The sequence below is a fragment of the Symphodus melops genome (genome assembly GCF_947650265.1).
Source record: "Symphodus melops genome assembly, chromosome: 15".
Taxonomy (NCBI): domain Eukaryota; kingdom Metazoa; phylum Chordata; class Actinopteri; order Labriformes; family Labridae; genus Symphodus; species Symphodus melops.
The window spans coordinates 18,958,263-18,972,835 of NC_136705.1; the positions used below are offsets into that span (position 1 = coordinate 18,958,263).

A 14,573-nucleotide genomic window follows, 5' to 3' on the forward strand; every position below is an offset into this window, starting at 1 on the left:
ATGTCAGACGGCTGTATGGGTGGTACGTCCTCCAGGGCCTTTGAAGAGGGGCCGATTTAGAGCAGAGATTTGGATCATTACACAATAAAGAACACTTCATAAGTACTGGAGTGAGTTGGAGAAATGACGGTTAATGATGTTGACAGCAATTCACCTCTGCTGAATTACAGAAAGATTTGACTCAACTTGCCTTCTTTAATGAGCCTCACTCTGTAAAGGTAATGGGCCAGCGGTAAGACACGGAGACAGGCGGGGAGGGGGAACAGTGGGGAGAAAGTGAGGGAGAGTGGGAGGGATTTATTCTCTTTTTTTCCTTCCTTCTTTTCAAGGAGCTGAACTGTCGCCAGTTCTTTATTATGGGCAGAGGATACAATTTACCTGCCTTTGAGCTCTATCAGCAAACATAAGAGATGACAAGCCGTCTTTGAACAGAATGTTAATGCCCAACCGTTGTACGGTTTAATCTCCATTTAAAACGTCATTGCAATCACTCAAAGATTTTTCAAATCTTCAACGTTTTTCGACCCCGCACGACAAATAATAACTGATTCAAGAGTTTTGTTCTTGAAGTGTTTGGTGTGCAACAAGATGACCAACTCAGCACCTCCGCACACTAACATACTCATTCACGAACAACAAGAGTCTCGGCCCTCAAACTTGTAATCTTGAGCGGTCAAACGTAACAAACTTGGCAGACGACAAGCAGATAGAATGGATGATTGTGGGGGGTTTTTTCGACTACAAGTTGGACCTCCATCTAACTTCCTGCTTCAGGTTTGGCTGTTTTGTTGTGCTTCCTGATTGGCTAGGGTTTTGCCCAAGATGACAAGTGCTCGCCCGCCTGTCCTTGGTGTTCTCCGCACACAACATGATTTCTTATCGTAAATATTAATAATCTTCCAAGCAGATCGGGAAGGATTGAAACACACCTCACACCACAAGAAAATCTGTCAAAATCATCCTTGTACCTGTCAGGTAATCGGGTCTTTGCTGACTCTGAACGGATTAACATGTACTGTAGTGTGTTTCCACTTTACTCTTAGAGAGTTAACTAATAATTTTGACACTGTTTGTCATACCGTTAAGGGTGTTCTTCCAATAAGTGTACATCATTTGCACTGATCTTCTTCTATGTCTCAGTGCTGACTTTCACTCCCCCTTCTTAGTTCAAATAAGACTATTTACGCACTTCTGGAGCACAGACGTTGATTCCAGCCTGCAGCTCGTTTGCTATTTCTAATCATGCATGTTTATGTGCAAGTTTGTGACAAAAAGCTTAACTGACAGCGCGACAGTTGATTTGCAGTTCTATCCCCCCCCCCCCCCCACACATCTGACTGTCATCCCATCAAAGAAAAATATCTGTCGGTGTCTTTGAGTGTCTCACGCTGAATGATAAATATGTACATCCAGTGCCAATTATGCATCGACAGAGATGTCACAGGGAATGTAACATTTAAATTAAAATGATGGCATTCAATTTCAAAATGCCTTGTGCAGTGACATGTTCTATTATCTCCCTCCGAGGTGTAAGACAAGACAAAAACAACAGCAATGAGTGAAGGAAGTATCCCAAAGGTCAAATCAATAACTTAGTTTTTTCTCGACTTCTTGTTTTTTGGCACACCTACGTGTCAATCATTTAGACTATTAATAGACTTGTCAGAGCTAAGACGCACTCTTGGCTCTCACTGTCATCTTGTTAAAACTCGTCCACATTAGAAGGCCCTCAAACCTTCCAGCTTCCGGTAGAACGGCAGGTCAATGTTGGTATCATGTTTCCACAGTTCTATTGATTTCTTTTGGGGATGATTTGACATGACAAATCTAATCACATTATGTCCTAACGCTGATGTGCACCAGGCTCTGTCTCACAGAGTGGAAAAAAATAAAATGCATGATACTTTAATTGGCAGGAATACTTGTCTAATTATCACTTTTCTGCTCGCTCTCCACGCAGGGATTATGTAATTATCTCCCTGAAACATTGTGGAACGATATTGCTTTTTTGTGTGTCATTTTCCGAGACGCCTCTGTACCTGACACTCAGCAAGCCACTTAATAATATGCTAGAGAGGCAGCTAATTATATTATTATAACAGCCTGATGAAAGCAATTCATACGTGAATGAATGATAGCACAGATTGACTTTATCTCAAATGATTAGAAACACTAAACAGGAGGATCTTTAACTGCAGATGTGTTTATCCATTACGCAATAATTCTGTGTTGAATGATTGCATTTGTAATCGTTATGCAAATCACAACTTATGCTAAATAATAAGTTTCTCCGCAATGATATTTTCAGCAAATTGAATCCCCTTATCAAGTTAATTAGTCCCCCCCTCCTAAGCTAGGATATCCCAATTATATACTACACCTGTTTCATTTGTGGGATTTGTATTTGTTACAAGTGTCATTACACGTCCTCCTGCAGAGCACAGGTTTGTCAGGGGGGGCGGAACCAGCAGTTAGACCCCTTACTGGGCTTCCATCCTGCCTCTACAAGCATCCTAGGCTCACCGGTGTCATCTAGTTATGGGATCCTTTGCAGAGAAGAGGCAGGAACACAGCTGACACACACATCCACAGCACCTGGGGGGGAGGGGGGGGATGGGTGATGTGCCCGTGCATCACCAGCCGCTGCAGCATCAACAGCAGCAGCCGCAGACTGCTTTCGAAACTTTTTAATTAGCACTAATTACCTTTGCAGGAAAATGTTGAGGCTTGAAAGGATTTGTGTCAGCAAGTGGGGAGATCAAAGATCGTGGTGCTGTGCATTTTAATCTGAACACTGAAGGGTAATAGGGAGCTGTTTGTGTGTTGGAGGGAGGGAGGAGAGGAGGGGGACAAGCATCCCAGGTGGTACCTAAGGAGTCTACTTTTTTGTAATACTGCCTACCAATCACACCACAGGTCCTGTCATATTCGGAAATTCTCCACTAATGTAAAGAAATTAACTTTTTTTTTTTTTTTTTGCATTTCAATATGAAATGAATCATCGCTTCCCCCCTTACTTTGTTCGTTCTGTCTTTAATCTGTGCATGCATTCCTCAGCGTCACTTTGTGCACACGCGCGAGTCCTGCGCCGCCTCATCACACTGACAGGCATTTCATAGAGGTGGTTTTTAATGCATGCCTGGACATCACAGTGGCAGGGTCATCCATCAGACTTCAAGACAACATCGATCATTTGCCTTGAAGAGAGCACGGGGGTAGTGATTATTTGCTATTAGGTGGATGCTGAGGCATACAAATGGCTGGCAGTTGACAGTTGAACTCACTCAAACGTAATGCGGGGTGGCTCCCCCCTCTCTCTCTCTCTCTCTCTCTCTGTCTCTCTCTCTCTCTCTCTCTCTCTGTCTCTCTCTCTCTCTCTCTCTCTCTCTCTCTCTCTCTCTCTCAGGGAAATGTTGACAAGCACTGAGCCTGAACACTGTAATGACAGAGTACACAGGCAGACACGCCACTGAGGGATTCTTCCTCAAGATAGCACCCTCTATTATTTAATGGTTTCCTTTATTTTAATGCAAGAGTACATGAGTTTATTTCCACTTAAGCAGTCTGTTTCCACATACTTTGTAGGTAGCTACAGTCGGCAGGAAGGTAGAAAACCAGATATAAATGGTAAGATAGAAAACACTTACAGAACAACGATCAAAGTGTAAAAATAACATTTTCTTTGAAAAGAATACGAAATAACTGATATACATTACAGCCAGGTGTCCATTTAGCATTTTTTCTGAACGTTGAAAAAGAGCTGCCCGGCGTTTTGTTTTGTTTTTTCTGAGCACTTGTCCTTTTTTGTGCGTCCACTTTGAGCGCTCGGGTTGAAAATATTTCAGTATAAGATGATCACCATTGTTTTGCCGCCTACAGGTTGTGTCTTCTTGTACGTACATCCTCTTTGTCTCACCCTCAGTGTCTGACTGGGAAACAAATGATCTTACAGTGAAAAGTAAAGGGTCGATCATACACACCCGTTGTCAACAGACTGTTGTCGTAGAGGCAGGAAGGGACGCGCGATGCATTTCTTCTCGCACAAACGATTCATGCAAGCACTCCTGAGCGCACAGTCAGCGCTTTTCTGCCTGAAAAAAAACGCGAGGTGGACACAGGGCCTTACAGTTCATCCGCTGTTTACAAAAGTGACTTGCAAAGTCCAAAAATCTGAAGGTAAAGCTAAAGGGATATACGAATATATACAAATATCATCTATAAATATAAGCAATACAAGCATAAAAAAGAATACAAGAATGTGTGTATAAAGTAAAAATAAAGATGTTCTCTTTAACAAGAAGCATGCTTATTGCAATCTGCATCAGCCGACTGACCCTGTCACTGTCTCTACAGTATTACAAACACTTAAAGATGTGTGAGCCTGCGTGGCATGCATGAGGAGCCTGTGTGTGCTAGTTTGTGCCGCATTGATGGCCTCACTGTCTGAGATGCCATCAGGGAATTGATTTTCAGCTCGCGCTCACTGAGAGAGGAGGCTGTTTGTCATGTGGATAGACAACTAATCTTTCAATACAAACATTCACAAGACGCATGGTTGTACTGTGAGCACCATCCAGGCGATGTGTTGAGGATGGAGGCGTTGTGAATGCTGTGAGGACGCCCGGCTTCACAAGTGTTACTGCTTGCATTGTGTGATGCTGTATTTCACAGTTTACAATATAGTCTTGTAGATGGGAAGCAGCTGTCATTCTTTTGTGCACACCCATACCTCAATTCCTGAAACTCATAAAAAAGACACGTCCAACATCTGTGTAGAAATGATCAGAGATAACTTCTTGATTCTGATTCCAGGAGCTTAATTTAAAGCTACCATGAGGAACTTTCAGCTCATGTTGATTATGGCGCCCTCTGTGGACAAGGCAGTGAATCTTGTTTCTTTGCTGGTCCTGTCCTGTATCTGAGTAATGAGGGTTTATTGATTGGAAAATATAATGTAAACAAAGTCTGATTGCTCGGTGTGCTGTTTTTGACTCAAGTGACACTTTCCCAGCAGAAAAGCATTGAGATTAACATTTAATCCTGTTGCTGAATAACAGCATAACAAAATTCAAAATATTCAACCTTGTTGCTGGAAGGGCTGTTGCGACCCATTTTAAACTTAGCTTTCATGCTAGTAAAAATCCTACAAAATCAATACCTATTTCAATACCACAGCAACATAAATACAAGTCGCATGCAAGCTTTTTTTTTTTTTTTTTTTTTTTTTTTAAATTCCTAAAAAAATTGCAGATGAACTTGTTTACACAAGTACGGACCAACATGTTTGTGCAATGTCGAAGTTGATCTTTCTCTTTCGCTCAGTGTTTGGTTAAAAATATGTCTAAATATCTGACTGGTTTTTTATGCTTTGGTCGTTGATGATACTAGCGATTGTTAAAGCAAAGACATTGTATCATTTCCAAATGCTGGAGCATTTTGACCTCCCCAAAAGGCATGGAAACTTTTGACAGTCTTAGTTGCTGGTGGTCGTGTTTGCTGTGGAGGCTATGAAGAGGCTTCAGTAATAATTCATTCTGTTTCATAACCAACCAAAAACATCAACTCCAGCGTATCGGCTAATACCAAGGAAATGATAACAACAGGATAAAAAAAAATGCGTACACTTCCCAGTATTTTCGTATTTGGAGAAAGTCATTATTTAGAGAGATTACGCCTTTATTTCTTCACTGAGAAAGAAGCAGTTCTTCTTCCTCTCAATCGGGTCATTGTTGCAGCTTAGACTTCATCCCAGGCCAAGCTGGGGTCAAACAAGGCTTAGGAGGGTGGACCTGATAGGAATGTCTGTCAAGTCCTTATCCTCTGGTCAGGGTTGATCCAGGGTCATTAATCAGACACGGATTGGAGACGCAAGGGGAAGTGTGAGGCCAGGTGACGCTGACCTCAGTACAGTCACTTTGATTTTTGTCTGGCCCTGGCTCTTTGTGTGCATGTGTGTGAGTGTGAGGATCTGTGTGAATTGACAGGATCAGTCCCTGTCTGATTCACAGTGCTCTTAGCCCCTCTGCCAGCGCTAATGACATTGAGAGAGAATATTAACCTCACACACTCAGCAGGAATATCCACAGGGGTAGTCTATAACTCAGACACTGCAGGATCCACAGTGGTATTATCACTCTCACACACAGAATCGGGCTTTAAACGTTCGACAGGCGCACCATGGCGCAGACATTTCCAACAATTTAATTTGCACTTCTCACGTAATAGCCTCATATAGCATGAAGTAATGAGCGGCATTATTTAACTTCTTCATGAACAAAGAACTTTGCTAATTATGTTTCACAGAATTTTTCTTGCTCTGATTTGTTTATGCGCCCTAAAAATACATTTTTTGTTTGTTTGTTTTTTTCCCCACAAATGATGAAACCCCATGTAAAGTTCAATCAGACACGCCACCTCCAATTGACAGCTTTGTAGCTAGTGATGCTTTTTACACATAGCCTGTCAGGAACAAGCATAGTGCAATATTCAAAACAGATTAAGAGTGAACCCACATAAAGAGGAGATTCGCTGGCGGCACCAAATGTACTCTAATGATTTGCATCGCCATTAATAGTAATTTGCAGCTGCCTAGGAGGAGACGTGTAATCCCCTTCCCATGTGTGAATTGACATGCATTCAGGGAGGGCTGTGTGTGTGCTGGACGTGTGATCTTTAAATGAATGCCACCTGAGGCCTGGAAACACAGACAGAGGAGTGCCACACGGAGCATGGACTGGGTGAGAAGGGGAGAGCTGTGGGGGGAGATAGAGACAGATAATGACAGTCTAATTCACCGCCGCCATCACAGATGCATGTACAGAGACGTGTTAAGGCCATAAAGTGTAGCTGCAGGGGAGAGTGCTGGAACAGTCCTGATCAGCTCTGTGTGGAGGTGGTGGTGGTGGTAGGGGGGTGTTGTTGGGGGGGTTGACTGGTTGCAGGGCATTAATTTGCTTTACTAATGTCGTCTTATTTAACATCAGCTAATCCTGATAGTGTTTGGATGCTATATTTTGGTATTTTGGATGCTAATTTGTGTTTTCGTAGGGGTTAGAGTGATGAAATGCAGCTGCTAAGAACTAATGGTGACTAAGTGGATTAATAGGTTTTTTTATCCTGACTTTATTTCCCCTTTATGTTCAGAAAACTGTGTAATAGTTGTCATCATGTGCCATTTTACACCCACTTACACTTTGGATCCATCCAACAACATCAGTTCGTGGAAGTCCATTAAGATTTTTTTTTTTTTGTATCTATTTCTTTTTTTTTCTGGTTTCACAAGATTATTTCACAAGAACTTGTAAGATAAAGTTCCATCTTCAAACTGCATTCTTTATATTTCTGAGTCCCAGTAAACAAGACGGAATGCTCGTAGTCTAACACTTTATTCTAATACAATCTATTGTTCTACAGCCATTGATTATGTGTTTTCTCTTCGGGAGATTGACATCAACAGTTTGGAATACGGATAATACTGATACCTAAATATTGATGCATTTTTCATTTGACTTAGTTTGCTTTCACACTGCACTTTGTCAAGTGCACCCGCCGGCAGTAGCCACTGACCTGACCTGAGCTATAACTACTGCCATCTGGCGTAGCGTAAGTAAACAACTGGAGAGTGGAAGAATGACATACTGTAACATAGTGCGGACAAGTTTGGCAGTGATTTATAAAATGGAGATAAAGTTATAATTCATTTAAACTGGAATATCAACGCGAGTGATGTGTGTCTACATTTAGCACAGGCATGTGGACGTTTGCCTTCAAGTAGGCCTAAAGGCTGCTGTGGTTGTTTGTTCAGTGCTATTGGCTTTTATTGTTAGCAATGCTAACGTTAGCCACACTTGGTAGACCTAAAGGACACCTGCTGTTTATTCGGAATTATCTAGCCCAGTTCAGTCCAGAATGCACAGCTTTTTAGTTCACTAGTTTGGTCCGGATGGCATTCTCAGCTACGGTGATCCAACATCTGGTGCACTCGGAAGTAAACCCTTTTCATCTAACCCAAAGTTCAAATTTGTTTCCGCACCTCCAAACCAAACAAACTATCCAACAAAGCGTACCAGAGTTTGTTTCAGATTAAATGCTCTTATGTGAATTCAACCTCAGTAGCAGAATATGTTTTGACTAATTTAATCTGAATGGTCTACCAGCCTCCATATACTGTACCTTTATTTTATTAAATTCAGTCCCTATGGCGGGTTTCCTTCGGTCCAGTTCCTTTTCCCATTCATTACTGAACCTTATCCTGGCAATCAATCTGAATTGTGAACTGAATAGTCCATTATGCATATAAAGGCCATGGCAGCCAATATTGGTCGATTCATCCAACTGTTATCTGTTGCCTTTTGAGCAAGATGTCATTATGGCTGTGATTCTGCAGCTTGTATAGAATAACAGTGCACTACTTTTCTGGACCGCTCTGATCTCTGAGAGGACATCAGACACTTGTGAACTGTAACTGTGACGGCCCCTTTCAAAGTGCATGTGTGTCAATACACAAAAAACTGCTAGCCGCTGAGATGTTGCTAAATGATCTAAAATCTCATCTCATCATCTTTTGAGCAAGAGAGAAAGGCTTCAGATCATTAGATATTATTTATTTGCTGTGTACAACTGTGATTTATTTAATTGCCAAAAAAGAAAGTTTTTTCCTTATTTGTTATTATTCATTTTATAATTATTTTCTTTTCAGTATTATTTTTTTGTTCTTATTCCTTCACAGGTTTGAAACAAAACAAAACAAAAGGCCAAGCTACATATTTGATATATCATCTTTAGAGCTACTAAAAATTGCAAACAGTAGTGAAAGCAGCCAAGCAAGACGTAAGATGGGACTCTGCAACACATGTAAAAGAGCCCAGACAGCCATTCTCCATTTTTCATGTGTTGCCTGAGGATATCTGACACGACACTGGTGCACACCATTGGCAGGAGTGACTGACATTTCAGCCAATAATGGTGGAGAGTTTTCTTCCCTCTGTTGTCAGCAGTGGTTTATCAATCACTATGTCTGCATTAGTATTAGTGTATTGATCTGGCAGGGCTGCTCTCTGGGTCAGTGTCTCCTCTCTGGTGTCCTTGTCTGTGTTCCTCACATCTTCAAGTGATGCCTGTGCTGAGTGCCTGCTCCAGCTTCATATCACTGTGTAGACTCTGTATGTTTAAACAGGATCATAAAGAAATTCAGCGCATACATGGGCCTCTTATGTAAACTCTTGAGCGCACACAGACCGAAGCACACGGGGGGCTGTATGTTGCGTGATGGTGAGCTTACACGGCTTAAGTGGTAGTCAAAGCGTACAGACAGTCCGTGTGAAGTATTAGCTCTGACAATGAGGCTGATCATAATTACCTTAACAAGGAGAGGATTCATCGCCTCAGCTCGTTAAAGCTACCGCCTCTCTCTCTCTCTCTCTCTCTCTCTCTCTCTCTCTCTCTCTCTCTCTCTCTCTCTCTCTCTCTCTCTCTCTCTCTCTCCCCTCTCTCTCGTGAGGTTTAAGAAAACAAATGTGATTTTACGTTTCTGTTAAAATGTGTCTCAAAATTGGTTGAATGAGGTGATGAGGTTTGATTTTTATTTCAAAAACATTCTTTCAGCCTCTCAGTGTAAATTGCAGTATAAAAAGTATGAACAAAAGGCTGTAATTGTTGAAGTAAAATTAACTCAAAATGTACTTGAAATCGAGTAAAGGTCCTGTACATATTTGCATAATCGTATAAACGTATTAAATGTTACAAAAGTTATTTTATGTTTCCAGTCTTTAAAACTTGTGTGTCTTATTTGTGTTGTTTCCTGCATTTCCCATTTACTAAATCTGTACAGCACTGGGACGCAAGTCAATTATGCTCATTAGCTTTGTAAAAAGCGAAAGCTGCTCGGTTTGTTTGTTTATTTATTTTTTTGAAGTGAGGTACTTTATCTGCAGTGCTTCAACTTTGTTAGTTTTCCAAGCTGCACATTAAAAACCGGAAAGCTTATAAAAAGTAATGAAAGCCGCTATGGAAATGTGCAGGGGGAGCACAGAAAGCTGGAGAGTATTAGAAGTTCAATCCCGGCTGCACTGTAGTTAATGCTGGATGGGACTCAGTGGCTCTCCCCTGGCTGTGAATTTAACTGATTAAATCAGCCAGTGCACGCAGCAGTGGTGACATGAAAACAACAATTAATAAGGCTCCCTCCTGTGCCACGAGGCTCCCTTTAACCGAGCAGCTAATAACATAACCCACAGGACTGCAGCCCATCAAGCACACACACACACACACACACACACGCCCGCACACACAAACATATGCACACAAACATATGCACACTTACAGGTGGCAATAGTTAGAAACTTCTGTTAACAGCTAACATAATGTTTACACTGGTATTGTGCCTTAGAACAAATGAACTAAAGATTGTACTTGTAGATTTATTTTTATTTTTTTCAAAACACAGTCAAATACTGGCACACTGCTACCTAAACATTTCTATACATTTGTAAAGAAGCAGAGCGAGACAGAGGTGACACAAACATATTTTTGTACAACAACAACATCTTTAATTTGACCAGAGAGATACCCAAACATTAAAAATATATATTAAAAAAAAAAGTCAGTATGGACGAAATACTAAACTTTTACCAGCACTTTAGATAACTCATAAAATGTGCTTTTGCTTTCATAACAGAGCAGCACCATGGGACCAAAAACAAGCAAACAGAGTAGGATTTCATAAAACTGGCACATCCCTCCATTCTTCTATCTTGCCAGTGCATTAATCAGACTTGATAAGAGGTTGTCAGCTAGCAGCTCTGCCAGCACACAGGCTGGGTTCTGTCAAGCTGTTGTTGTTGTTTTGTATCAGGTGTTTGTGTTTGCAAAATGTTGATGTCTTTCGGAAAAAAAGACATGGCTCTCTTTGCCTCCAAAGCACGTCTGGGATGTATTACTGATTTGTACATTTCCACTTGAAAATATAGTGGCAACGTTTTGCGACAACATTTAGTTTAAAGTTCCTGCCAGTTTGACGCTCCGTGGTTTAATGTTCGTTATTGTAAAAGAGATTACATTACGGTGTAGTCCAAGCTGGCTGATCAAAAAGTACCACACACGTAGCAGCTTGAGCATCTGTACTTTGTGCACTTCCTTGTTTTGCAAAAGTTGTGTTTTTGAATATATGAATCTTCTTTTTTTTTAATGTGTTGATAATTCTTCATGAAAAATTGGACTGTAAATTACGCCTCGCCCCACTGTGCTTCCTGCTCCATTTGCAGATTGTCATAAAAAAAAAAAGCTTTTATATTTACACAGTCCTAAGTTGGTGTGTATTATAGCAGCCATTGATGCTATGCAGATCCAGGGAGGAGCAATAGTTCATGCTGCAGATGTTTAGACCTCACTGTACCTTGAGTGTGTCATGCTGCAATGTGACACTGTTCAATGGAATTTATATTTACCTAACCTAATGTCAAGGTTATCTGTCTGCTGTCGATGCCAAAAACACACAGTGATTCACATATGAAATATCAGTGACATAAAACGTGTTTGATTATCAAGTACAGTGTTGACTTCACTCGTACCTGTTGTACGAGCTGTGGCTTTGAAAGGTATACTGTCTCTGTCAAGCCCTGGCAGATTCAAATGTCAGTGAAGTCCCCCAGGATGCTTTAACATGGCGTACTGACAGTGTGAAAGATTAGACACAACACACACATTGCCGTTGTCCACCTTCCATCACTTGAACTTTGCCGGGCCCCGAACATTACTCCACCCTCCATCATGTTAATGCCTGTGTGAATGTGAACGTGTGCTAGAGAGAGGGCCAGAGTTGAGTAAACCCTTCACCTCTCTTTGCAGTGCGTCACATAAACAGAGCAGAAAGATGCAGAATTTGTCCTTAAAAAAAAAAAAAAAAAAAAAAAAAAGCAGACGCCTTTGATGTTAAAACGCCTGACACTAAACCCCTATCGTGGCACGGTTGCAAAGAAAAAAAGTTTCCCCTCTGTTCCATCTGTGATTGTGAGTGTATTCCGGTTCCTCTGTGAAAATGATGGATGACAAGTTAAATTTGTGTCTGGGGAGTGAAGGTGAACTGTGACAGAGTGATTTGTCTTGGGAATGGAGGGTTAGGGTCAGGCGAAACTGGGCGCCTCAAGGCACAAGACATTGACAAATTCATCCTGCCCGCCGCATTTCTGAAGCCTTTTGTTTTGAATCCTGGCTACTCACAAGTGACCCCCATCCCTCATCCTGCCAGCCGCTGAAGGATGCCTCACCATGCCAGGGGAGCTCAGCACCACTAATTCTTGTCATTCACTTCCCTGACAGGCCCAAACCCGTACTCTCCTGGCGTATGAAAGAGGCCGGCTGAAATATTTATTTCTGCACAATAACGGCTGGGCAGATTTAGAGCCATAACAGTTTTTCCTGTTGCCTTGTCATTGCAGGTCGCTGGCAGGCCTCAAAATGTTCACTGAGCTGGAAGAGCTGGTCGTCGACAACAATCTTCTCGGAAATGACCTCCGGTTTCCCAGGTTACCCAACCTCCACACCCTCACACTCAATAAGAACCAAATATCCTTTCAGACTGTATCACTCAGTCTGTGTCTGTTTGATTTAGAGCCTCATATGCAGACATGCATTAGAGGCAAGTGTATCAGAATCCAGTTTATTTTAGTTGGATTCACAAGGTGATCAAATCTTCCTGTGTTGCAGAAAAAAGCGTTTTACGTCTCATGGTTTTTGCAGGAAGCTATGTTTGCTGCAAAAAAAAAAAATTAGAAGAACTTGTGTCGCATAGATCCACTCAGGACTAGTTTTTGAACCACAGGGACCTCTAGTGGAATCACATTTAAAGAGTCAACAGAACAGATGAGGCTTTTTTTTTTTTTTTTACAGTAAAAATGTGGGATTGAAAATGCATTGCAAGGATGAGACTTGTTTGCAGTTTTTTATGTATCAATTATTTTAAATTGTAGGGGGAAAAAAACATTTTCAAATCATATTTTCTACCTTTTCATTCTGCTTTCTTCTACTGTTTTAACACTCTGAAATGAAATAAACTAGTTACTTCATTTGTCACTAAACACACCAGCACATGCTCACAGTTTTGGCTCATTGGTTATAACGGCCCTGTGTGTTCCACCGCCCAAAGTAAACACATTAAAAGCAGAGCTCTGCACAGCCACCCCTAAATCCAAGACACAGACACGCTGAGAAGCTGTTTATGATCAGTCAAAAATGTGTGAACTTCCCCTCCATGCTTCAGAACAGGTTTAGCAATGTGTCCTGTTTTTCTCTGGTTATGCAGATCCTACTGGGTAACGATGCTCACGCTCCCTCACAAATTCACGCACACACACACACACTCACTTCCAGAGTCAACATTAAATCTGGGGCTCCTTGAAGTGTGCGTCTGGGACTGTGTGCTGGCTTTTTTTTTTGTGAAGTGGTCGGCACATGCTAATAGGCCAATTATGTACATCCTGTCGTGGCACGGTGCCATTTTAAAGCTCGAGTTCTGCATTAGTGCAGTTGTATTTTGACACTTTGGGGCTCAATTTTCCAAGTGAATGTATTAGTGATGAATGTGCCTGCTTAGGGGCTGTTTGTTTTTTCCACGTTTTCGCAAAAAACTTTTCCACAGCACAGCTCTGGGAAGCACGGACTGTTTGAACCACAGGGCATCCATCATTTTGTCACTGTTCTGCACCCGGCCACCTAGGAAATGAAAGAGATCGAGAGAAAAGGGAGAGAGAGCGGCAGCCAAATTGTGTCACTACTATATGCCAAAGCCTGCACCTTAAATTGCCCCTCTGTCTGCCCGCTTTCACAAAGCCGGTGACTAGGCCCTTTGAGCAGCTCGCTAAATTTGACAGTGACGTGTTTTAGCGTAGACAGGCGCAGGAGGGGCTGTACTGGGAGTAAATGCTAATGTAATTAACAGCGCTAGGTCCTTGACATCCGCCCTTTGACACCTGACTGATATCGAGGCCCTGCTGGAACACTTGGCTGATGTGACCCCGTCACTGGAGTACCTAAGCCTGCTGGGAAACGAGGCCTGCCCCAACCAGCTGGTCAGCCTGGATAAGGACGAGGACGACTACCAGAGATACAGGTCTGTAAATACATGGACTAGAATGATGTTTCACATACATAAAGGAGCAGGTATTTATATAGATTGTGTTCTGTGTGTGTTGATTTTGTGCTTTTTGTGCAAGTATAACCCCCTCTCATTGTGGTTCGAGCATCAGATTCGGCTCAATCTATACAGTTTAATCAGCACGGAATATTATAAAATGAAAAGATTATTTGACCTGTGTGTGCATATTTCTCAATGCTGAATGCTGCTCATTCATTGTTTGATGTTATTTACGTTGAGGTTCTTTAAAGCTCTCATGATGAGTTTTTATCTGCTTACTAAATACAAATGGATACCATATATTTTTTTAAATTACACAGGAGAGAAGATCATCAAAATCATGATGATGTATCACATTGTCCACAGGGGGCGCCAAGACTTTCACATGCCAAAAGTTCCTTGCAGGAGCTTTAAGATGCACCTTTTTATGCAGCTGTCTTGGTCT

At 41.7% G+C, this 14,573-nt stretch overlaps 1 protein-coding gene across 1 annotated transcript in view; it reads left to right on the plus strand.

The window, feature by feature from the left end:
• Nucleotides 1-14,573, plus strand: part of lrmda (leucine rich melanocyte differentiation associated) — a 214,490-nt gene that overhangs the window by 132,690 nt on the left and 67,227 nt on the right. The window contains exons 3-4 of the mRNA XM_079362913.1: nt 12,435-12,576; nt 13,980-14,104. Coding sequence (XP_079219039.1) covers nt 12,435-12,576; nt 13,980-14,104 — 267 coding nt within the window. The remainder of the gene's footprint in view (nt 1-12,434; nt 12,577-13,979; nt 14,105-14,573) is intronic.